We start from the raw sequence: 25,639 nt of genomic DNA on the forward strand, positions 1-25,639 counted from the left end.
ACCTGTCATTCATGTAAACATGAACGCCACAGTCAGTGGGGAGTAACTCAAGGTTCTCCCAGCCACAAAATGTCAAAACGAACATAACCAGGAACTAAAACAGGTAAGTCATATAAGATACATACAAAAGATAAGAATATCAAGTTTATATGTAAACATGGCAAATAATTGAGATGGAACAAGATAGGCCAACATTAGCTTAATAAAGATTCAACTGATCATGTGAAACAATTAAATAATATGAAAGACAAGAACACGGTCATTATACAAAAGCACGCATTTCAAGAAACACAACATAGATATGGGATTACAATCCGAATCATGTGAATCAGTTAAGTGAGGGATCAACCAATGCAATTTACAAGAATAGAAATCGTAGCCATTATTTGGAAAATCACTTAGCAAACATTGCACGGGAAGTGGCTACTAATGTCACATTCATACTTATGGCTTGCATCTCACCATAAGAACGGATGGGAACATCAATCCCGACGATCATATCGCAACTAGAGGGCTTATAGCTCACCCCTAGTGTCCGATAGGACCAAGACAAATAACAGACAAATACCAATATCTATAACCAAGCAAGACCTTTACTACTCATATATCAATATATAATTCCCCTGGTAGGACGACAATGGTACTCCCAACACTCAGTCCTAGTCTAAATCTGGCCAGACTCTCGGGACAAAGACAGTTCCCGATTCGACATGCGGCAGGACAGTCCGCATCCAAGACCCGAACCCTAAATCGGAAATCGAGAACCCACAATCGGCAGGACAGTCCGAAAGAGGCGGAAGATATGAGCTAAACCAACAATCGGCAGGACAGTCCGAAAGAGGCGTAAAGATAAGTCAAGCAATACGGTATAGCATAAGGGCATTATCAAGAATACAACTCAACCAAGCGATACGAATCAACTTGGAAAGAGACTACTACGTGTAATGAACCGATGATAATTCAAGTAAGACATTTCATGCCAAAATTATATTCATGAACATGAATGAGTAACCCATCTCTTCAATATTTGTCACTTGAATAAAAATGTAAATAAACGGAAATGAACCATTTATAATGAGCAAAGCAAGAATTTAATTATAAATTGCTCAAATGTAAGATAGACAATTCACTACTTACAAAGCATATGTGATTGAATTAGATGCGTATTATAATGAAAGAATGTCATTATATATATGAATGAGATGATCAAATAATGAATTCCATAATTATAATTCATATGAGAAAAATATATAGATAAACTATATTTAACGGATTACGTTATATAAAACAAGAGACGGAATTTAAACATTTCAATTAACCCGAAATTGGCACCAAAAGTACCCATAATGAGTGTGGCCCAATAACATAAGATGTAGACAAGCCCAATCTAATAAACATTTCAAATCTATTTCATAAAACCTAACAAGTCCAAAGGATAGGGTATGGCAAACCCAAATGGTAGAACATGTCAAGCCCAAGTGAGTCATGCCCAACACCTAAGAGAACAAGAGAAACAAGGAAGAAAGAAAGGAGGGACGGTGCAACCAGGCTAAGCAAACAAGAGCATCACCGAGTACGACCACGGCCAGCCTACGAAGACCCCACAAACACTTGGTCACGGCTGCTCAGCAGCCCGAGAAACGGTCACTAAGAACCGTGCTAACACGGTGTACAACTAGGCATTTAACACGAGAAGTTCGAGTATAAACAAGATGGAATTTGACACATATAAAGCAAGCTTAAATCGGTCCCGAAGACAAGCCCAATCTAATAAACATTTCAAATCTATTTCATAAAACCTAACAAGTCCAAAGGATAGGGTATGGCAAACCCAAATGGTAGAACATGTCAAGCCCAAGTGAGTCATGCCCAACACCTAAGAGAACAAGAGAAACAAGGAAGAAAGAAAGGAGGGATGGTGCAACCAGGCTAAGCAAACAAGAGCATCACCGAGTACGACCACGGCCAGCCTACGAAGACCCCACAAACACTTGGTCACGGCTGCTCAGCAGCCCGAGAAACGGTCACTAAGAACCGTGCTAACACGGTGTACAACTAGGCATTTAACACGAGAAGTTCGAGTATAAACAAGATGGAATTTGACACATATAAAGCAAGCTTAAATCGGTCCCGAAAGACCACAAAAATTCGCTCCAAAACAGAGTTCAAACAACCCTGACATACGCCCTATTCCCGTCCCAAAACTGTCCCCATAACATCATAATCTCATGCCCAAAACAGAGCCCAACTCAGCTCTGTCACGGCTCCCAAAGTCGAGTTCAAAACAGTCCACACGGGTCAAAATAAGACGGGAGTGTAAGCAAGGTTGAGACGGACGTATTTGACTTCAGCTGCAACTAAAGGCTCGAACTTTACAGCGAAAAAGTAGGAAAACCGAGTCACTAAATACGAGTTCTTAAACATTCCCAAGACGGAACCAAAGCACAGCTACGACAAGATTCAAAATCCCGAAAACAACTCACTCCACTCGTTCTAGAGCAGAGATCAAACACGCACCCAAACCGTCTCATATCTTCACTCAACAGTCACCATTACCCCATCTAATTGACCACTATTACGACGGTCCCCAAAACAGAGGACAACCATCCCAAAACCGCCTTTACCAACAACAATATGAGACGGGACTTTACAAATGAAGGAGAAAAGACGCAAGAACCGAACTTTATCGAATAAAAGCACATAAAACGACCCATAAGACGAAAGTTTGACATTTTGTCGAGTAACCTATCACCGTTACCTGTTTAGATCTCTTAGACGTCCAAGGAACCATCCAAGGGTGATTCTTAACCCAAACATGGAAGATATTAGCCCAGAAATCGCATCCTTGAAAGATGGTCGAAAAGAAACCAGACGAAAGCTGAGTTCTTTCTTGCATATAAAGGAGGAGGAGGAGATGGGGAAGCTATTGGTGAAAATTTCATGGAGTTTGGTTGAGAAATGAGAGAGAAAACCGGGTTTGGAGGGAACGAAAATGGGTGTTTGTTGTTGGTTGTTCATTGTTGCTGCTGCTGCTTACTCGAAAAGGAGAAGGAGAAATGAGGAAAAGCCAGGGTGGGGGATGCAGGGGACACGTACACCAAAAACAATAAATAATAATAATAATGAATAATAATAATAATAATAATAATAATAATAATAATAATAATAATAATAATAATAATAATAATAATAATAATAATAATAATAATAATAATAATAATAATAATAATAATAATAATAATAATAATAATAATAATAATAATAATAATAAGGCTAATTTGATAACTTATATCTTGAATAATCCATTTTTTCAAATCTTATACCTAAAATAACTTTCTTTAAAATCTTATACCTGATATAACATTTTCTTTTATACTTGATACCAAATTAGACTTCCGGTGAGAAAAATTGCTTACTGACCGTTTTGCCCTTATTTAAGGATGTGTGTTCATTTACCCTCTTCACCTCTTATTATTCCATTCCACCTTTAAACTTATCGATGTAAAAACCCTAAAAATCTAAAAACCCCCAAATTAAATTAATCTAATCAGAAGCCCCAAATTAATCGCATCACCATCTACAAACAAGCAATCAAATTCATCGTGCCTATCTCCAGTCAATTCTAACCAATTATTCAGGTATGTAAAGCTCTATTCCCTAAACTTCTCTTCATAGTTAAGGTTTTTTTGATGTTTTGTACTGTATTCTTCATAACCTTACTTAATTAAGGTCTTTATTTGTGCTTTTTTCTTACCCTTTTCATATTTAAAGTTGTTAGGTTGTACTAGTGTATACACTTAGGATTTACTTGTCTTTTATGCTGTAATCTTCTTAAATTCTTATTGTTTTCTGAAATCCACTTGAATTTCTGCTATTTAATGGGTTTGTAGGATGGAGATGCTTCTTACTGTTAGAATGTTCTTTGGGGGTAACTTTATACTCAGTAATGGTAAAACTGAATATGTTGGAGGTAGTACGCAGTTAATGGCTGGTATTTCAGTTAATCAGTTAACAAATGGCTTCATCTTTAAAGCTGCATATAATTTGATTGGTACAGATGGGGTACCATTTGTGTGGTATAAGAAGTATGGGGGGGGGGATTTAAGTAGTAGCAGAACTCTAATAAAGACTTGGCAGGAAGTGGGTGAGGTATAAGAAGTATGGGAGGGATTTAAGTAGTAGCAGAACTCTAATAAAGACTTGGCAGGAAGTGGGTACCATCTGAGTACTTGGCAGAAAGATATCTTGAAACATGGAGGGGTGACCCAACTTGGAAATTATCTGCTTTTCAAAAGCAAATATATAGAGATTTAGGTATTGAAGTAAAGTATGGATTATGTTGGCTGGCAAGGGCAAGAGCCAAACTGATGATCTTTGGTGATGGGGCTGATCAGTATGCTAGAGTGTGGGACTATGTGGCTGCTGTGAGGAAGTATAATCCAGGATCCACTGCAATTGTTATGGTGGATAACATTGAAAGACCCCCTCCTATCTTTCAGAGGATGTATTTATGTTTTAAGGCTGTGAAAGATGGTTTTTTAGCAGGATGCAGACCATTAGTTGGAGTGGATGGGTGTCATTTAAAAGGAGCATACCCAGGTATGTGCTTGGTAGCAGTTGGTAAGGATGGAAATAACAACATTTATCCCATTGCCTGGGCTGTTGTGGAAGTAGAAAATGGTACTACTTGGTCTTGGTTCTTAAAGTTATTAGTTGAGGATTTGGGGAAGGAAGATGGTGAAGGCCTTACTTTTATGTCAGACAGACAGAAGGTATAACAAACATATATAATCTTTTCATTGTCTTTTATTAAAAATTTCCATTTTAGTTGTCTGTTTATGATGTTTTAACATTTGAATGCAGGGATTGGTGGATGCACTGAAGGTGATTACCCCAAAAGCTGAAGTGAGATATTGTGTAAGGCATATATTGGCCAACTTCAAGTTGCAATTCACAGGTCAACTTTTAAAAGATACATTTTGGAGTGCAGCAAGGTGTACAACAAAGGCTGAATTTAACAAACACATGGAAGGTATGAAGTTTCTCTCAAAACCTGCTCATGCATACTTGGCAGCAATCCCCCCTCAAACCTGGTCTAGACATGCTTTCAGTCCCAATTGTAAGTCCAACTTGTTGTTGAACAACATTTGTGAGACCTTCAATTCAGTTTTAAAAGATGCTAGAGACAAACCAATTTTAACTCATATGGAATGGATACGAAGGTATGTAATGAAAAGACATTCTGAGAAAAGAGAGGGTTTGAAAAGTTGGAAGGGTACCCAATTGCCTTATGTGGAGAACTATTTGAAATGGGCTGAGAATGAGGCAAGGTTTGGAACAGTATTAGAAGGTTTGAATTATGAGTATGAGGTTGATTATAGAGGGGAACAACATGCTGTCAAGTTGAAGGAAAAGAGTTGCACCTGCAACCATTGGCAGTTGACTGGCCTCCCTTACATTCATGCAATATCCTGCATTATCAAGAATAGAGGGAATTCAAAAATGTATGTTGATGAAGTTTATTCTAGAGCCACTTATTTGAGGGCTTATGGACAGTCCATCACCCCTATGCCTTGTGTGAACCAATGGGATAGAGTTGGCCTAGATGAGCCACTGCCACCTCCTCATAGAAAACTTTCTGGAAGACCAAGTCACAAGAAGAGGAAGAAAGAAGCTGGAGAAGGAACAAGCAAGTCTGTCAAGAGGCCAAAGAGGCAAAGAGCATGTGGTAACTGTGGTGTACTTGGTCATAACACCAAGACTTGCAAAAATCCAACTTTAACCACGGAAAAGAATCAAACTCAACCTGAGCATCAACAACAACCTATGGTTGCAAGAGCCAAAAGCAAATCTGAATGGTCTAAGAAGGTAAGAGAAAATATTGCAAGAAGGAAAGCACACAAGGAAATGACTTCTGAAATGGCTACTTCAATAATCCAAGAAAGTCAAGCTAGTGTTAATGTCCTAGATAATTAGTTCTTCAATTGTTAGGACAAGTTATGTATTGTGTTTGGACAAGTTATGTTTTATGTTTTGGACCAATTTATCAATTTTTAGGCTAATGTAATGCATTCTGTTGACATGCCTTTGTGGTGTTATGAACAAGTTTACCATTTTCAGCAAGTAATTTGGTTGCAGCAAAAAGTTGGCTCTTGTAATGGCAACATGTTTTAGACATACAATTTCAACACTTACTTGCATTAATACTTGAATAACCATTCGGGAAATACAAGATATAGAAAATTGGCTCATAAATTGAGCTATTAAGAGTACAAACAACAACTAAATAACACCTAAACAGCAGCTAAACAACACCTAATAACTACTACTAAAATAAGTGACTACAACAACCAAAAGGCAAACAAATAAGATCTTCCAAACACTGCTTCTCAACATCTTTTTGCTAGATGATGCCTGATTGTTAACCCACTTCCTATTCTCCTTCAACATCTCAATATCATCCCTCAAATTCTTCATTTGTTCCTTCATATGTGTAGTCTCCGTTTTTAAGATATTGTTCTCAAGCTGCAATATTTTCTTCTCCATTAACAATTGGTTGATAACATTTTTCTGCCATTCATTTTGGGATTCATCGTACCAACTGAAATAACCACAACCACGAAAATCAGTTACTGTGTTGTAGAATTTGCAACCCCAAAATCGTCTTCCAGGGTTGTCTTGCGTCCAAGTTGTTACAAGACCCAAAGGAACACCACATCCACACCTTCGTACTTTGCTCGAAGACTCTAACCCAACATTCCGAGTTGACATATATGCAAATATCAAATTTCCCCCAAATTGATATAAACCCTAATTAATATAGGGTTCTAGATATAAATTAATCAAAAAAATCACACACTTTTAAAATTAATCAATCTAGAACAAAAATAAAAGAATATAGAGTGAAAAAATTTACCTTAATACGTTGTAGTGTTGATGAAAAGATGAAATTGAAAGAGATGGATTTGGGAATAATTAGATGATAGAGAATAATAAATGATGAAATAAAAGAGGTAAAGAGTAGATGGATGTTATATAAACAAACTAAAGGGTAATATTGGAATAAAAAACAACATTTTATGTCCAAATTTTGAATTCCACCGAACTCAGGCAATTTTTCTCACCGGAAGTCTAATTTGGTATCAAGTATAAAAGAAAATGTTATATCAGGTATAAGTTTTTAAAGAAAGTTATTTTAGGTATAAGATTTGAAAAAATGGATTATTCAAGGTATAAGTTATCAAATTAGCCTAATAATAATAATAATAATAATAATAATAATAATAATAATAATAGTAATATATAATGTAGTGTGTAATAAAGTAGGTGAGGGGTATGTGTTGTCGATATATGGTTAGTCTGAGAAAAGATTAGTCTCACAAGTGAAAAAGTGACGGTCTATAACTAGACGGAAAAATGTCTCGAGTCTATATTAACTTAAGACGGGAAACTATTATTATTATTATCTCTATTAATACTATCCGACACAAATATTTATTTTATATAAACAAGCTTGTGAAAATGTGACCTTTATAAAATTTATGTTCAAAAGGAGATCAATTAAATTAAATAATTTAAAAATATAAAATAAAGTAATCGAACGGTTAAATAAATTTTAAATGTCAGAATGAGAAATTCTGGGGTGTTACATAGGGTTTCTGGGAAGTTTGATGATTAATGGAGATTGCGTGCGTCAAATTAGTAAGGATGATTAATGGAGAAAATGGAGAAAATGGTGATGATTGATGAATTTTTCTGGGAATCTGGGGAGGTATTATGGTGAGAGTAAGAGAAGATACAAAAGGGGACAGTTGTTTAAGTGAGAGTTGATCCTGGTGGCTTTCAAATAAAGACCTGCTAAACCGGTTGCCTATCAACTAATACTAGTATGTGGTGAATAGTATAATAGTAGATAGTAATCGTAGTTAATCAATAGGTCATAATAATTTGAGAAGGGCACTCATAGTTCATAGTATTTCCATGAAATAACCCAAAAATAAATATACCCCTCCGTTGAGTGTTGACTCTTCTCAGCACTTTTGTGATGCTATGCTGCCTTTCAAGACAAAATAAATGTAAAATAAATAAACTTTAGTACACAGCTCGGATTTTACATCATTCTGCAGATTGCTGTCATTTGCGGTCAGTGATGTTTCCCTGTAAACTTACATAGGATTGGTTTTTCTTTTTCTCATAATGCTTATGTGATTCTATGCTGCCTTTCAAGACAAATGAATTAATAGAAACTTTTAGGAAAGGGTGTGTGTGGTTCACGATTCCGTCACCTTGACTTTAATAGAAAATTAGAGCAGCCTTTCCCTTTTCTACAGAAAAAAAGTTATAAACTTTGAAGTCTATCCTAGCCCGCCACACACTGTTGAGTGTTAGACTATTCTCTCAGTCTTGCATTTGATTATTGTTTTTGTCTATATAGCCACTTATCTTCCAAGATGATTGATTACCTGCAGCTGAAAAGCATTAAAACGCGAATCCCTATTAAGGTAGACAGAAGACTAGTTCTTCCTTTATCAATCATGGAGCTCAACCTTAAAGAAACACCAATGACGGGGCGTCACCTAGTGGCAATGCCATACCCAGGAAGAGGCCACATCAACCCAATGCTGAACCTCTGCAAACTCCTTGCCCAAACTAAACCGGACCTGCTCATTACATTTGTAGTCACTGAGGAGTGGCTCGGCCTCCTCAGCTCTGAGCCTCAGCCGCCGCCTAACATCCGCTTATCCGCCATCCCTCAGGTAATTCCGTCCGAGTTTGGTCGAGCTGCTGACTTCCTTGGTTTCATAAAAGCAGTCCACACCAAGCTCCAGGATCCCTTTGAGCAACTCCTAGACCGCCTCCAGCAGCCACCTACTGCTATTATTTATGACTCGTATCTTTCTTGGGCGGTTGACGTGGGTATCCAAAGGAATATTCCGCTGGCTGCGTTTTTTACTGTGTCTGCTTCCTTCATCACTGTATTCGTCCACTTTGATTTGTTGGTTCAGCATCACCACTTTCCTCTTGATGTCTCTGGTAATTTCCATTCCATTCTTTATTGTTGTGAAAGAGCAGTTTGATGCAAATTGCAACACAGTTTTCATGTTTAGTCATTTGTTTCTCAAAATTTGTAGAATAAGAGAAAACATAATTAAACTTAGGATGGCTAATTCAATGTGTGTGATCGATTTGTACACGGTACATCTGAACACATCTCGTCATTGATGGGAGCCTTTGAGGCAATGGATGATATTGTTGTTACTATGGGGCAACAATGGCATACATCTCAACCAGATCACTAAACTCTAATTGATACAGTACGTAGTAGTTATTTGTTCATTGTAATGCTAATAGTTAATACGGAGTATAATTTTTGTTGTCAGAAAGAGGACATGAAGTGGTTGACTACATTCCGGGACTTGCTCCAACTACTATAGCAGATATGACGACAATCTTTCATGGAATGGGTAACATTACGTACCCAAGAGTCCTGGAATCAATGTTGGCTCTGAAAAAAGCCCAGTTTGCTCTCTTCTCTTCAATTTATGAATTTGAAGGGCCAGTGTTAGATTGTCTAAAAGCTAAATTGGGAATCCCAGTATACCACATTGGCCCAATGATACCATACTTCAACCTCAAACCAAACACAATGATATACAAGAGCGACTACTTCCAATGGTTGGACTCTCAACCTAAAGAATCTGTCTTGTACATCTCACAAGGAAGTTTTCTTTCACTTGCAAGTGCTCAAACAAATGAGTTTGTTGAGGGGGTCAAAGAGAGCGGTGTTCGATTCTTGTGGGTTATGCGGGATGCTAGTTCTCAATTCAAAGATGGTATCGGTGAGACGGGGTTCTTGGTGCCTTGGTGTGATCAATTGAAGGTGTTGTGCCATCCTTCGATAGGCGGATTTTGGACACACTGCGGATGGAACTCTACTTGTGAAGGCATTTATGCAGGTGTACCAATGCTTACATGTCCTATATTCTGGGATCAAATCCCAAATAGTAAGGTAATAGTGAATGATATGAAGATTGGCTTGAGGGTGATGAAAAACAGGGTTAATCAAGAAAAGGTGATGAGTAGGCAACAAGTAGCAGAGCTTGTGAAGGAATTTATGGACCCTGAAAGTGATGAGCGCAGAGAGATGGTTGAACGTGCAAAAAAGTCTAGCATTACTTTTAGAAGGGCAGTCGCGAAAGGAGGTTCAGCTGCTTCTGATCTTGATTCTTTCATCAACTCCATTTAACAACACTGCAGATTTGTTATACTTGTACAATTTTACCCCATTTCCATGTGACTGGCATGAGTATAATTGAAGGGAGTTCAGTATTCAATAATTTGAGGTTGATTATTATTTTTACTTTTCAGTATGTCTGGTTATGAATTATGATGTGTGTGACGACTTCCATGTAATATTGGGATGGAGTTCTATCGATGTTCTATTGAAGGAGACTGAGAGGTACGGGTTTGAAACTTGCCTCCTTACTTTTTGTTGAAGTTTTGCTTCTGAATTCAGGTCTTAGTACCATAAAATTGTTGACGTTGACGGATCAAAATTTAAATACATATGATGACGGATAAAGTAAAAAAATGTTACGAGTATACTTAATTCCAAATAGCAAGCCGATTAAACCATTCCGAGTTCCGATATCCATTCAGTTTTCCTATACCAACATGATTTGCTTGTTTTGGCGCTCTTTTACTCTTGATTGCTTCTCTCCCCTCTACACCAAGTAAGTCCATATGTAGTTTACTCTTCTTCTGTGTTATGTCGGCTTTAATAATTCGGTTACGAAATCTCTCCTGTTATTTATTCAACCAATTAATTGTAATTAATACTTTGTTCTGTTCTCTGCTCTGGAAATTTGATTTTGAAATCGGAAATCATTATTTTTCTTGTATATTAATTGTACTAGATTTCATGCCCGGCCGTTGGCCGGGTAATATCTAGAATTAATTTCTAAATATTTATCTTGATCGAGATTGTTGCTTTAAAGCATTTTAGTTATTATTAATATATACCTATATTTTGGTCAATTTGTGTGATAATTGTTACTCTCCAAAGAACATCATAATAATTATTGATTGCTCTTTTGGGTAGACCATTTTGCATAATATTTGGGGTTCGACACCTAGGATCGTGATTTGTGCAAATCTCTTACACATATGATTTGATCAAAATTGTAATATTAGAGAAATGCTTTTTGCTTAAATATATAGTAACAGTATAATAACAAACCAATATTGAGGAAAACGATATCTATCATGCTCATAATATAAAAGATGTTTAGGTATACAAATAGACCTTGTATCCTACTCAAATAGATATTGTATAGTTGCGCAGCTAGAATTCTCTTACGTTCAAAATTATATAACCTATTCTATTATTGATCAAATTCTTGCAGTAGTTTATTTTCAATTTGTGATAAACGTTCTTTCCTATTCTTCAATTATGTATGAATAGATTTCATGTCAGGGGTTGCCCGGGTTATACACAATAATAATTTCTAAGATGTGAACACTTTTTAACTTTCGTCAAGCAAATTGTAAGATTTCATTCCCTAATCCAACTGAAGAGACCAAAACAGTGATATAATTATCATGAGACTTAGTGTTAGTATGATTATTAATACTATTGAGTATAGACTATATTTATTTTGTGTCTTATCGTCTTTTTTAAGAATTTGTGATTGAATATAGACCATTTTTATGTGAGACTGTAAAGCGTAACCATTTTTATGTGAGACTGTTAAGAGTAACTATATAGACCTTCTAATTATTAGTAAATTTGTGATCTTTTAAATAGGTGTCGTGTTTGAGGCATGTTTGTCTTCGTTTATGTTATAATCTTAATTAAATTGCAATTATCATGCTCTCTATTTGTTGCAAAGTCTATAATCACAGGCCAAATTGTAAGAGTCGTTGTAAATGATTGGTTTGTGAACTTTTTACTACCTACTCTCAAATATTAAGTAATTCCGCCGCGAAAATTAGATTATTAATAGTTAGAATAACAATCATAATTAGATTTTCTTGTGCACTTACCGGAGAAGTAAATAATAATAACATGGCAAACCCATTAACCAATTTCATTTTTTATTTAATTATTACTTTCCCGGTCCCAGTAAATAGTTTATAGTTGCTTTATACATGGGTAAATTAACAATTTATGTGACGAACAATTATCAATACAATTATCTTCTATGAACCTTCCTCTATCGAATTCTACCATGATATCAGAGCCCTTTTTAGAGGACTCTAAAGAAAGGCCGATTCGGCTACAATCTATACAAATCAAGTTTATAAGATTAGTATAAGAGTTGAAGCATAGAGCATAGTTATAAAGATAGAATTATGCACCAATGCAATGGCCATGCATTATAAGCATACTGCATGAGAGTTATTAAATTAAAACACGTCAAAGATAATAATAGTAATAACCATATACTCCGTAATCCGTATATAAGAGCAATAGCTTACAGTATCAAGAGTGTATACATCTTAATCAGTATTCGTGTCCATTAATATTGCCCTGCTTAAGTCATGTGACCTGTGACAAAAATTAAGACCACAATGAATAATGAAGTATTAGATGCGATTGAAGAAACAAATGAATACATGAAACCGTACAATCAAGAGGGAGAAATCAATACATAAATAATCAAATAATGACAAAGTAAGGAAGAAAGAATAAATTCATTGCTCATTAATGGACATAAAAATACAGGAGCTATACAATTCGTTCATATAGACAAAAAAAAACATAAATGTAAAATAACTTAATGCTACAAAGCCTACAATTGTTTGGAAGAATACATATATACATATGCATATTGATTGATATTATGAGGACCGAGGAGTCCTATGTCCATTAATAGAGTTGAATCAATATTTAAATTAGATATTTATCTTTTTATATTTTTTTTAACCGATATAAGTAGATAACTTTTCAATAGTTTACAATTAAGTACTAATATATTTATCTTATTTTAATATTTTATAACTTAAATAATTCATAAAATTTGAACCACTAACATCGCTTGAAAAATTCCTCTTTTAAGTATATTGATTGATAGTATGTCAAAGAGTTCCAGAGTAGCTCTACTAAACTCGCCCCCAAGGCCCCGAGCAATAAAATTAATATTTTAACTTTTAGTTAAAATTTACTTATTTGTTCATAGTTTACCTTATGGAATTACAAGTCCGTTAACTTTCGTCCCTAACTCCAAATCTTGGTCCCGTCACTGATAGTCCTGCTTGAATGTTTGATTCATTGACTAAAATAGGAGTAGCTCTGGTGTAGGATTCATGGTAAATGTATGATGTATTGCCTGAGATATAGAGGAGTTACTCTGGTATAGGATTCTGCTGGATTGACATACTTTGTAGTTTGGAAAGATGTGCGATTGGTTATGCTTTGTAGTTTGAAAAGATGTGCTATTGGTTATATTTCCTGACGTTTAGGTTACTTTGCCTGGTGGTTAAATTTGGTCAATGAAGAGAGCTATTGAGAGTTTGTGCCTGGTTGGGCATTTGGTGTGTACATATTTTGGTTACGATTATATTTTGTTGGTGATTTAAGTGAAATCGTCGTTCCATTTAGTGTGGTCGGGATTTGGTTCAAAGAACGGTGAACTCGGAATGCCATATAGTGGGTTTGGGAGTGCGGAGTGCACACTCATTTAATCATATTCCGAGTTTGTGAAAAGGTAATATGATGGAGCATTAAAATCAATCAAACTCGCATGTTTGGCCTTGGTTGTCTCGGCCCTGGTCAGGGGGTGACAGCCCCGGTGAACCGGGGTGGCTGTAATCTGGCATGTTCTTGCTTCTTTCGAGGCCGCCCCGGGGACGGGGTTGCTGCCCCTTTGGTGAATAGGTCTCGACCGGGGTGGCTGCCCCAAATGTGTTGAAGCGAATAGCAATTAGCTAATCACAGTTGATATATCAGGGAAGGAACATTATCTCTTGAGGATCTGACACGCTTTCGAACATGTGACTGGTGGCTTATGTAGTTATGTTATACCCCCTTTTGAGTTTTGACTGGCAACTGGAATGAATAAAAGTCTGCAGATACCTTTACATTTTTTTTTCATACCCCTGCTTGTGGTGGTTCCTGAGGACATTGGTTGATACCAGTATGACTTTTTCGTACTCAGTCAGGAAAGGCGAAGCGCTCCTATAATCCGTAGATAGTTAGTTCTCGCTTTTCTCATCTATGCTTTCGACCCAGACGAGTTGAATGAATGAAAGAGTTCAGTAAAACTTCCTACAAATCTTTCTGAAGGAAGTGGTGAATGAAAAACTGGTAATCCAAGTCGAAAGTCCCTGTCTTGTTTAGACAGATGGCCCCTCTGGATCCAGAGTTGGATTTGAAGCGGTGAGGGGATCAAGTTCTGTATAATCTCTGAACCTCCATGGGGGGAGGAACAGTTGGAGAGGCTTCATGCCCTTAATGAAAAGCTTAATAGGAGCGGAGTCCAACCCCAAGCCTTTAAGCTTTTGCAAGACAAAGTCATGTGTTAGATATTGAGTATGCACGAAACAGGAATTGACAATAATAAACCACATTGAATCGACTTCGCTTTCCTAATAGAATAATTCGACCCTATATTAGTGCCAGGGTTATATACCGAATTTTCTATTGAGATAAGACGATGTCCTCTGTTATCTGGCACAAGAATCAGAGAAGTAATATAGAAGTATTTTGTGTAGATCGTTATAATTTCTTAGATGCAAAAGATGGATTGCTTTTCTATATCTTTTCCATCTTATCCCTTGGCTATATATATACTTATATATATATATATATATATATATATATATATATATATATATATATATATATATAGTATAAGGATCAAGAGAGTCCTCCTTCTCCTATTGAGTCCATAAGTCCTCTTAGAGGCCCTTGGATCTTGTAGAATAGAGGGCTTAGATTGAAAGGCAAAATGAGGATTATGGGGGTAATTAAGACTCTCCCTTATCTACTCCCTAACTAAACACTAATCCCACTACATATACCCTCCCCCCTCTCTCTCTCTTACCTTATTATTCCTCAACTTACTTCTCTCTCATCCTAACAAAAAAAATACTCTTCTCTCATTTCTCTACAATCCTAACAAAAATCCCAATAACTAAAAAACCCAAATAAATAAATAAAACAAAAACCCAAAAAATCAAAACCCAAAAAACCAAAAACCCAATAACCCAAATAAATCATCCACTCTTCTCTTCTTCATTCACCGCCAACCCCCATCGCCACCCCCCCCCCCCCCACCGCCTACCCCACTACGGGTATTTTTTCAAATTTCGTTTTTTCCCAGATTTTGGGTCTCGGTTTTTTTTTTTTTTTTGTTTTTTTTTTGAGTCGTTTATTTTTATTTGTTAATTTTTGTTGTTTTTAATTTTGATTATTGTCTTGTTATTTATTCTTTTCAAATCTCGTCTTGTTATACTTTTTTTTTCTAAGATTTCCGGTTTTTAAATCTCGTTTTTATTTTGTGAGATACTTTTATTTTGATCTTAGATCTACTAATATAGATTTCATATAATTTGTTTATTTTTATCTTAAGTTACACCATCATGGACTAAAGTTACAGTAGGACTAAAAATATATGCTTGTCTTAAAATTTCATAAATTCTAATGAATTTATAAGAAAGGACTAAAATTACACTATTATGGACTAAAGTTATATTGTCAGTGGACTAAAGTTACACTCAAATAAATAGAGTTACATAAACTACACGACTGAAGTTATAGTATTAATGACCAAAGTTACATACTTAAAAATATATAAATTACATGAATTCCAATGAATTTATCAAAAAGGACTAAAATTACACTATTATGAACTAAAGTTACACTGTCAGTGGCTAAAGTTACACTCAGAACAAGCTAAAGTTACATAAACTCAATATAATATATAAAATGGACTATATGACTGAAATTATAGTATTATTGACTAAAGTTACACCCTTTAAACATTAAAGTTACATGAATTCAATTAATATATCCAATGACTAAATTGATTTTGAATATATAAATTTAAATTTATATAATTTTAAAACAATTTGATATAACTTTAGCATATGACGACTGTAACTTTAGTCCAAATATGTGTAACTTTAGTCCAAATTTGAGGAACTTTAGTCCTTTTTTATAAACTAATTGAAATTTATGTAACTTTAGTCTCAGTGTAACTTTAGTCATTTTTTGTATAACTTTAGTCCTAAATTGTGTAATTTTAGTCCAAAATCGGGTAACTTTAGTCGTAATTTAAATTTCAAACCAACACAATATAAATTCAAATTAATATATCCAATGACTAAAGTGATTTTGAATATATAAATTTGAATGTAACTCCAATATAGGAGATATGTAACTTCAATAAGGATGAATGTAACTTTAAACCCCAACTAACATACACCATAACATGAAAGTTTATGTAACTTTAATCAAAAAAAACAAAATAAAAACCAACTATACTAGATCTAAAATAATAAAAAAATAAAAAAATAAAAAAATAAAAAAATAAAAAAAACGGAAATAAGGATGAGAATAACTAGATCTGAAAAAAATCAACAAATAAGTATGAAAATGGTGGACTTCAAAACTAGATTTAAAAAACCGAGATAGCAAAAAAGACGACTTAAACCACGAACAATCGATTTATTTTATTGATTAGAAATATAGATATATATACCAAAACAATATTTCAAGACGAATTTTAACAAGATTTGAAATATATATTATGAGACGACACCCTATCGTGAAACATACATCAGAAGATGAAAAATAAAGGAGGAATCTTACCATAGGCACTCATTAAGAAAAAAAAAAAAAAAAACCGAACAAGATACACGACTAAACCCGACAACTACCCCGAACCCACCTCAGATCTGAAAAAATGAGGCGAGAAAGGCGGAGATACTAGATCTGAATTTTAAAACCGACATAAAAATCTAAAATTAGAACAACTAGATCTGAATAATAAACACAAAAAAATAGAAAACACACAAAATCGAAAAACACAAAATTAAATACCAATATCGAAAAATGCTGCAACAGAAATTCCAATATCATCACACAAATTCTTAAAATAAAAATACAAAAAAACAAATCAGATTTTGTGAAACCAGATCGAAATTTAAAAAAAAAAAAATCCGAAAATTTAAAAAAAAATCGAAATCAAAATTAAAATTTAAAAAATACATAATCAGGAAAAAAAAAATAAGACGGATTTCAGCAAGAGAAGATGAATCTCAGGCCACCCATTTTGAAAAAAAAAAAAAAAAGAAAAGAAAAACGAACAAGATAAAGCCGACAACTACCCCCAACCCGCATCAGATCTGAAAAAATGAAGCGAGAAAGGCGGTGACGGTGATGTCAGCTCGACAGGAGCTGGTGTTACCCGGACGTAGTGGTGGCGGCGCCTTGGTGTTGTGTCGGTGGTGGGTGCGGGCTATTTTGTGGGTGGAATGGTGGGTGGCGGCTGGTGTTGTGTTGGGGACGAGAAGTTGTGGGTGGCGGCGGTTGGGTGGTTGTCGGGTGCGGCAGGAGGCCGGATGAAGGACGCAGGGAGGAAGTGCCTTGTTTTTTTAATTCTCAAATTTGTTTGGTTTGTTTTTGTTTTGTTTTGGTTTGGTTTTGTTTTGGTTTGGTTTTGTTTTGTTTATTGAGAGAGATGTGAGATGAGAGAAGTGAGCAGGGAGAGAGATGAGGGTGTTAGAATGAGAGGAGATGTGTGTATGAGAAGGGGATGAATGATTAGTGAGGATTAGTGAGGAGATGATTGATTTAAGGAGGTAATTGGTTGAGGCTCATTTGTGGCCCTTCATTTAGATCTAATCTCAACTCTTCATCCACTCCATCCAAAGGCCCATAAGAGGACTTAGGAACTCAATAGATGTAAGGGACTCATTTGAACCTTACTATATATATATATATATATATATATATATATATATATATATATATATATATATATATATATAGGCAAGATCGGGAAATAGGGGAATGAATGTCCGAACAATTGCAACTGTTGGATTTTCCAAAAGAATTAATTATTGTTGCGTGAATTTAATTTCCGCACCCCTTCATAGTTATTCGAACGAAAACTATACCATAATTCCGTAAATAATTATGCAAGTGTACACTCCGTACTTCCCAAACTCGCATTATATTATTTAGAAATTATCCATCTATGAAACAACCTTAATTACGCCAAAATAAACCGGTAATTACTCTTAAATCACCAACATTCCTCCCCCATTTAAGCGTAATACAAGATTAAACAGCTAAAAAACATACCAATTTATGCATAAATGAAAATGTCACGAATATTGAATTTCCACTTAGTGAAATTACACATTCCAAATATTCGAGTATCGGGGTGTGACTAAGCAGTGAACCCTTTCTACCCATTTTGAATACATGAAGATAACTCACACATAAACTAATTTACTTCTAAAAATTACATAAACCGACACTTAATTACAAGCCTAGTGTCCCATATGGCCATATCTATTCACGAACATTTTAGGAGTCAAACCCATACTCCCTTAAAGCGGCTGTACTTCATGTTCACATAGGTTGATTCTTTTCATCGTGTCCTTGCAAACACACTTTTTCAAAAGATCAACCTTACAACATGCAAGTCTAAGCACACACCTCGGGACATAATTATTGTGTGGTTCAATCTCTTAACAATAGACCTTGCACATTGAATTCAGCCTCTAACATTGTATTAGAGGGGAATTGGATATCCTATCGCCAAGGATCTATAAGAGTTTTAGACCCATCCCGTCAACCGACTTAATAACCAAGTCCTTAATTGACCCTTTATGCAAAGTGATCAACTAAAACTGAGATCTCACAAAACAACCAATATCAATTCCCATTTATGATAGTCCATAAACTACGTTATAACAAACACCCCGTTGCACACTGTGATTCACTATCAAAAATCATGAATGAAATTGGTCTAATACTTGTAAGTAATACCGTAGATTAATTTCTTTAGCTATTTAGCCTTAACCGGCTATGCTAACACTACACATACCAACGCCAATATCAAACTCATAATGTAAATTTGCTTCTTGGAAACCCGTAAGCTAATGGTGTCTTCCATAGGTAAGAATATTCTACCATTTGCAGAAAAGACCATCTACATTGGTAAATCAATCAAATTTACATAACATTTTCCCTCTATAACAGAAGGAAAAACGACATAGGACAAACCATAATTTATGGTTTACTTTATACATTTTCACACTTGCCTAATAGCTTACTAAAGATGAGTACTAGTTATACTAGTATACTGACTCAACTTGTCAAACCGCAATAATTAAGCCATTGTGAAAACCCGAGTAATGACTCCACTATCACTATAGAATAAAAGAGACATACTCGACCCTTGGGAGTATTAACCGTAGAATAGTAATCATATTCTCACACTTGATCCTAATACCAAGGATCATATTACCTCCCCTATGTCCTTCATAGAAGAACACAATGACAGAATCACCTTTTACAAGGTAAATCATCTTTAGTCTATGTCAAAGATCAACTTGTCATTAATCCTAAAACAAATGACAAATCCACAATCGGATTGTCAATAGTTGTACTTTCAATGCTGCCACCATAACTACATAATCTCACTATGGTTATCACAAACCATTATTCTCGAGATTATATAAGAAAATCAATTATATCAGCAAACTTTAAATACTTTACACAAGACATTACAATGTTAAGCAATCATTACAAGACAGTTAGCACACTAACAATATTATTAAATAACCGATCCATTGATCAAAACATCATATTTCATAAATATTACTTTACATATTAAATTCACATATATAAACAATCAATGTGAGATTTTAACACAACTTTAATATTTATGTCCTATATGGGTGAGTTTCATCTCCTCTTTGAAAATTAGGCTACCTAAGGTGCCATTTTGCGGACCCTTAATACCGCCCTATATCAATACACCATGCTATCAAGCCACATATGTATATCCATATGCTACCGCTTAATATCCACATTTTCATGTATTACATTCAAGAGACAAAATAAAGTCATTCTCACTCAGTAGCTCATTTTCACACATTATATAACACCATATAATAAAAACTTATGAAAACAATACTAGCATAATTACTAGAAAACAAGCATAGTGAAAAACACTACAAAAACCATATTAATAAATTATCAATCATCAAATACAAATGTTACTCAACTAAATCATAGTCAACACAAATTCTAACATGATTATTAAAACATATGATGATCAAACATCTTTAATAAACTATTAATCACTCTAATATTCATATGAGCATAAAGTTATTACACATTAATAATCACAACAAGAACCATGATCAATTTTAAACCAATTGATCAAACGAATATATATGTTAAAAACATATTCAACATGATATACACTATTCATGTTCAATAATCAACTTTATCAAAGTTTGAAACTAATAAAACCCATCTCATTGAACATTCCCTAAATAAGTTACAAGGGCTAACAACAATGAGATGAAAACGACATAAAATATGTCTCTTTGCATGATTGATTCTCCAACTTCTCCTTTGATCAACTTAGGGTGTCTCAAGTCACCATGAACCGAAACTTGACACCATCCAAAACCAATACATACACTTGCTAACGAGCCATACAAGCACTATATTATACCGCTCTATTTCGCATTACCGTGTATCTTATCAAGGATAATGATTCATTAGAGACATTCACAGCTACGACCTTGTTGTGCATTCAATAGTACACCACTATTGTTATATAATACACACACAATTCATATAACTGATAGTACTCAACTATTGTAACATCACGTGAATTGCGAGTCAAAGAAATTACTGTTAAACATGTCATATATAATAAATAGACATAAAAAGATAACCACTTAATATTACACCATATTAAGTTTAAACCACTCATTAATTAAAAATGCTCAAATTAAATACTCGTATATACTAGCATGTTTAAAGTGAGTACATAGTCATGTTATAAATTAATAATAACGACTATCATGATCGTACCATAACCAGTATCATTATCATCCATTTGTGATTTTGTAAACAATGCCAATTTAACAAAACATGAAACATAGATATTAAAACCCAATATCTACAAACCATAGTATAACCACTATTAACCATGTCATCAATAAGACATATACACTTGTGAGAATTTACGATCAAATGAACCATAATCATAATTAATCATGGCCATTGTCAAATGATATTATTCACAGATCTCAACTTAGAAAGTGATAATCAATAATCTCCAGTCACACCATAACATGATACGGCATAAAACTTCACCACATACTCTAAGATATATGGCCATTTATCATCATTAAATTATCAAAACTTGCAAGCAGTGGTTCATTAGACAAACATGTTAAAATGTTAACCATACCACAGTTTGATGGCTATTCAGCCTGAAGAAACTCAATTTGATTAAGTTAGTGTTGATGATGCCTTAAGACAAATTAATCTCATTTGTTATTTAATTGTGTGCCTCTTAAGTTTAACCATGTAGCATGAAGCTCCAATTGTCAATTCAAGGTTATCAAGAATGTCATCATGAAGATCAAAGATGAAGATAGTCATTAGTGCTAATGTCATGTGTTGTAAGGTGATCGTTTAACACGAATTTACGTTTAGATGCAAAAACAACAGTTGAGTCAACAGTTAATTAAGGCTCGTCTTTGAAAGAAATATTTCGAAAATATTTGAATCTTTGTTAAAGTGTTTTCTGGAATTATTTTGAAATCTTTTAAAGAAAATTGAGCTTTCAATTACTTGCTAAGGAGTTTGCTTGCACAATAAGACACTTACTATGAATGGGTTGTTTGCTTTTACATTTATGGAAATGTTTATGGTTCCCATAAACACAACCATTTATGCTTGTTTCTTGTTGAAAAACCCAGCCTATTTTTGTATGTGTGCACAACCTGATTTCTTGCAATCTTAGGCACCGATTTCTTGAGGAAGAATACTCGGTTTCTTGGTGAGGAATTTGGATGGCTTTGCATGTTGCCCAAGTAAACTACTTACATTATTTTAATCACTTGTGCTTATGAGTGTAAGATATTTTAATGTAAAGTATACTACTTGAACATTATAAATAGCTTGCTTAATTCATTTTTACAAGTGTGCAACAAACGAGTTTTAAACTGAAAAAGACTTAAGCTTTCAATCGAGTAAATTAACATTGCAAAACCGTTTATCATTTCAAAATCTTTGAATCTTTTGCAAGTTTGTTTATTTATCTTTTGAGTCTTTTACTTGAGTTTGTTGTTGCACCTAGTCGTTTTAGTCGTGTTCAAGGATCCCGTGTTTTGTACTTAAACTTTATCTCCTCCGTTCAATTGAGTGAACAACATTGAGATAAGTGGTCTTGTAACAAACGGGTAGAACCAAAGTCTTAGGATAGAGTTATCCTTAAGCACGAAGTCTTCGAAGCGGAGTAGCTTTTGAGCATGAAATCTTTCGGCGGAGTAGCCCAAAGCAATAGTCTTATTGCGGAGTAGCTTTAAGCAAGGAGTCTTTCGGCGGAGTAGCCCAAAGCAAAAGTCTTGGAAGCGGAGTAGCTTTTAAGCATTAGCAACCGGAGTAGGTTGGGGAGTTGTTTTATTATTCGGGGTGGTCTTAGTTTGTATGAGTTTACTTCTGAGACGTTTAATAAAATAGCGCTGGACGTAGGTCGCGGAGTAGTGACCGAACCAGTTTTTAAAAACATCGTTAGTCGTGTCTATTTCGTTTTATTTCCGCTGCACACTCTACTCACGTTTTTATTTACAGAATCAATCGTTGAGTACATCAGTAACTTCGCTTCTGAATCGTTGTTGAATACTTCTAACTCTATAGTTCTAAGTATCGACTTCTCCTTTCATCTAAGCATTGTTTAAAGTGTTTAAGAGTTTTAAGAGAAGCTTTCATTAAGCTTAAATTTTAAATAGACACCTAATTCACCCCCTCCCCCTCTTAAGTGCCCTCGTCCTCGACTCTTCAATTGGTATCAGAGCCTTGTGCTCTTGATAACTGGTTAACTACCAGTGAGTTGATCCTATAGTCATGGACGGGAAACATACTAAGTACCCTATCTTCAAAGGGGATAACTACTCCTGGTGGAAGCACCGTATGGAACACTACGTCAAAAGTACGGATTATGAGTGTTGGGTCATTATTCAAAAGGGTCCCCTTGCTATAACGGATTCATCGACTCGATGGGAACAAAGTCTTAGTGAAAAGTGAGGAAAGTTATGTCGAGGCTGACTATCGTAAAGTCGAGAAAAATTCTAAAGCCATGTCCATTCTTCAATATGGCATCGGTGAACAAGATATCAATTGCATCTCCGGATGTACCTCGGCTAAAGAGATTTGGGACACGTTAAATCTTGCATATGAAGGAACGTCCCAAGTCAAGAAGCATCGTATTGACCTTCTCATGCAACAATATGAGATGTTCAATATGATGAAAGATGAGTCAATCAATTGTCTTTCTTCTCGCTTTTCTAGTATTGTTAATGAACTTAAAGGTCTAGGTAGAGAGTTTGATTCCGAGGATATAGTCCGAAAGATCCTTCGTAGCCTAAGTGATAAATGGCAACCGAAGGTGACGGCTATTGAGAAGGCTAAAGATCTGTCCAAATTGTCCCTCAATGAGATAATGGGCTCACTCATGGCACACGAGTTAAGTCTCGCAAAGCGCTCGGGTGAAAGTTCCAAAGCTAGAGGTTTCACTCTCAAATCAACCTCAAGTGATGAGGAAGATGATGGAGATGACGAGCAAGCCATGTACTCACGTAACATGGCGGATATGATCAATAGTCACAATCCTAAGAAGTTCAACAATACTAACAAAAAACGTTTTCAAAAAAAGAGATCTTATTCCACGGTGGCTTGTTTCAAATGTGGTGAGAAAGGTCACCTTATCAAAGATTGCCCCAAGTGGAATGAGTTCAAATCTAGAGAAAAACGAGATTTTGCAAAGAAAGATTTTAAGCATAAAGTCATGTATGCAATATGGGGTGTATCTGATTCCGATGAGGATGAAGTCCTTGAGGAAGAATTAGATGCCAAAGTTTGTATGACAACTCGTCTTGATCTTGACGGACCCAAGTCTTCAAAGAAAGAATCCGCACTCTGTCTTATGGCGCACTCCGACGACTCCAGCGATGACTCCGACACCGAGGTAATGAATCTCAAGAACAAGGTGAGAAATCTTTCTAAGGATAAGCTTTGTTTGATGTTTGATGATGTACTTGACAAGAGTCTTGCTAAAAATGATAAACTCTATGACTTGCAAACTCAAATTGAGGAAATTGCTGAAGAAAATGTTAGTCTTAGAGAGTGTCTAGACGAGATAAAAGAAAGTAACATCATTCCATCACTCAGAAAAGAAATTAAAAAATTGAGGAAAGAAAACCTTGTTCTCACGAATATTGCTAGCTCGTCAAAATCAACAGTTGCCTCAATTGTTGTTTCTGATGTTGAAAAAGAAAACGAGCCTTTAATTATTCAAGTTGATATTTTGATTAAAGAACGATACTCACTGCTAGCTGACCTTACCTCGTGTCGACATGATAATAAGCAACTTGAAAAAATTGCTATGTTGCTTAGTGATGAATGTAGTCATGCTAAATCCGCTTTCGATAAAGTAGGCAAACTAAATCTTGACCATCTTGCTAAAATTGAAACATTGACCAAAGAGTTGCATGATGCTAAAGAGTTTTACAGGAAATGGGAAGGTAGCCAAAACATTTTAGACTCCCTCATAAATCAGTCCCAAAAATCTGAAGAGAAAGCTGGACTTGGTTTCCAAAGTGATTGATGAATGTAACTTCAGAAACCAGGAACCAAGCAAGACTGATTTTCGAAGGAGAAAAATATGCAGGCCTTCCTGAGTATATTGTTTGCAACTTTTGTGGTAAGACTGGTCATGACTTTAGTGGTTGTCCTAACCGACTAAACGACTTAAATAAGAACATCAAGGTTGCTAAAAAGGAGTGGGTTCGCAAAGATTTGATTAACAATGCAACTCACAAAAAGGAATCCAAATTCGTTTGGATTCCTAAACTAACCTCTTGATTTCTTATAGGCATTAGTGAGAGGCAGCAGCAATTGGTACTTGGACAGTGGATGTTCACGTCATATGACGGGAAGTAGAAACCAATTTCTCTCACTAGAAGCCTACAATGGTGGCACCGTGACGTTTGGTGACAATAAGAAAGGTGAAATTATTGCAATCGGGAAGGTTGGTAAGTCATCGTCACAATGTGTCGACAAAGTGTTGCTTGTCAAAGGTTTGAAGCATAATCTCCTTAGCATATCTCAAATGTGTGATAATGGTAATATCGTTGAATTTTGTGCTAGTGAATGTCGTGTCTTAGATGGTAATACAAGGGAAGTTGTTCTTGAAGGAAAACGTGTTAAAGATGTTTACTTGATTAATCTTTTTGCATTGTCTAGTCGTACCATGTCTTGTATGAGTGCTTTGAAAAAGAACGGCCCATGGCTTTGGTATAAGAGATTAGGTCACGTAAATGCTAAAACATTGAACACCCTTAAGCGACTTGACTTAGTCGACGGCATTCC

General features: G+C 35.3%; 2 protein-coding genes across 4 annotated transcripts in view; both read left to right on the plus strand.

The window, feature by feature from the left end:
• Positions 1–10,509, plus strand: part of LOC141647528 (UDP-glycosyltransferase 87A1-like) — a 36,397-nt gene extending 25,888 nt beyond the window's left edge. The window contains exons 1-3 of one of the 3 annotated variants that reach the window (XM_074455742.1): positions 8,058–8,142; positions 8,469–9,033; positions 9,381–10,509. In XM_074455742.1, coding sequence (XP_074311843.1) covers positions 8,535–9,033; positions 9,381–10,246 — 1,365 coding nt within the window. In that variant the 5' untranslated portion in view covers positions 8,058–8,142; positions 8,469–8,534 and the 3' untranslated portion in view covers positions 10,247–10,509. Of the gene's footprint in view, positions 1–8,057; positions 8,143–8,340; positions 9,034–9,380 lie in introns of those variants that run through there. The other 2 variants (XM_074455743.1, XM_074455741.1) reach the window with 2 other exon arrangements.
• LOC141648926 (uncharacterized) lies at positions 2,993–5,976 on the plus strand. The gene is made up of 4 exons (XM_074457633.1): positions 2,993–3,072; positions 3,891–4,076; positions 4,208–4,772; positions 4,864–5,976. The coding sequence occupies exons 1-4, from the start codon at positions 2,993–2,995 to the stop codon at positions 5,974–5,976; spliced, it is 1,944 nt and encodes a 647-aa protein (XP_074313734.1).
• Positions 10,510–25,639: the final 15,130 nt, after the last annotated feature.

The sequence above is a fragment of the Silene latifolia genome, chromosome 3, assembly GCF_048544455.1.
Source record: "Silene latifolia isolate original U9 population chromosome 3, ASM4854445v1, whole genome shotgun sequence".
NCBI classification, from domain to species: Eukaryota; Viridiplantae; Streptophyta; class Magnoliopsida; order Caryophyllales; family Caryophyllaceae; genus Silene; species Silene latifolia.

Coding starts and splice junctions, on each gene's coding strand:
- LOC141648926 (XM_074457633.1), top strand. CDS start 2,993: ATGGGTGTTTGTTGTTGGTTGTTCATTGTTGCTGCTGCTGCTTACTCG. Junction 3,073..3,890: donor AGAAATGAGGAAAAGCCAGG/GTGGGGGATGCA, acceptor ATGGGTTTGTAG/GATGGAGATGCTTCTTACTG. Junction 4,773..4,863: donor TTATGTCAGACAGACAGAAG/GTATAACAAACA, acceptor ATTTGAATGCAG/GGATTGGTGGATGCACTGAA.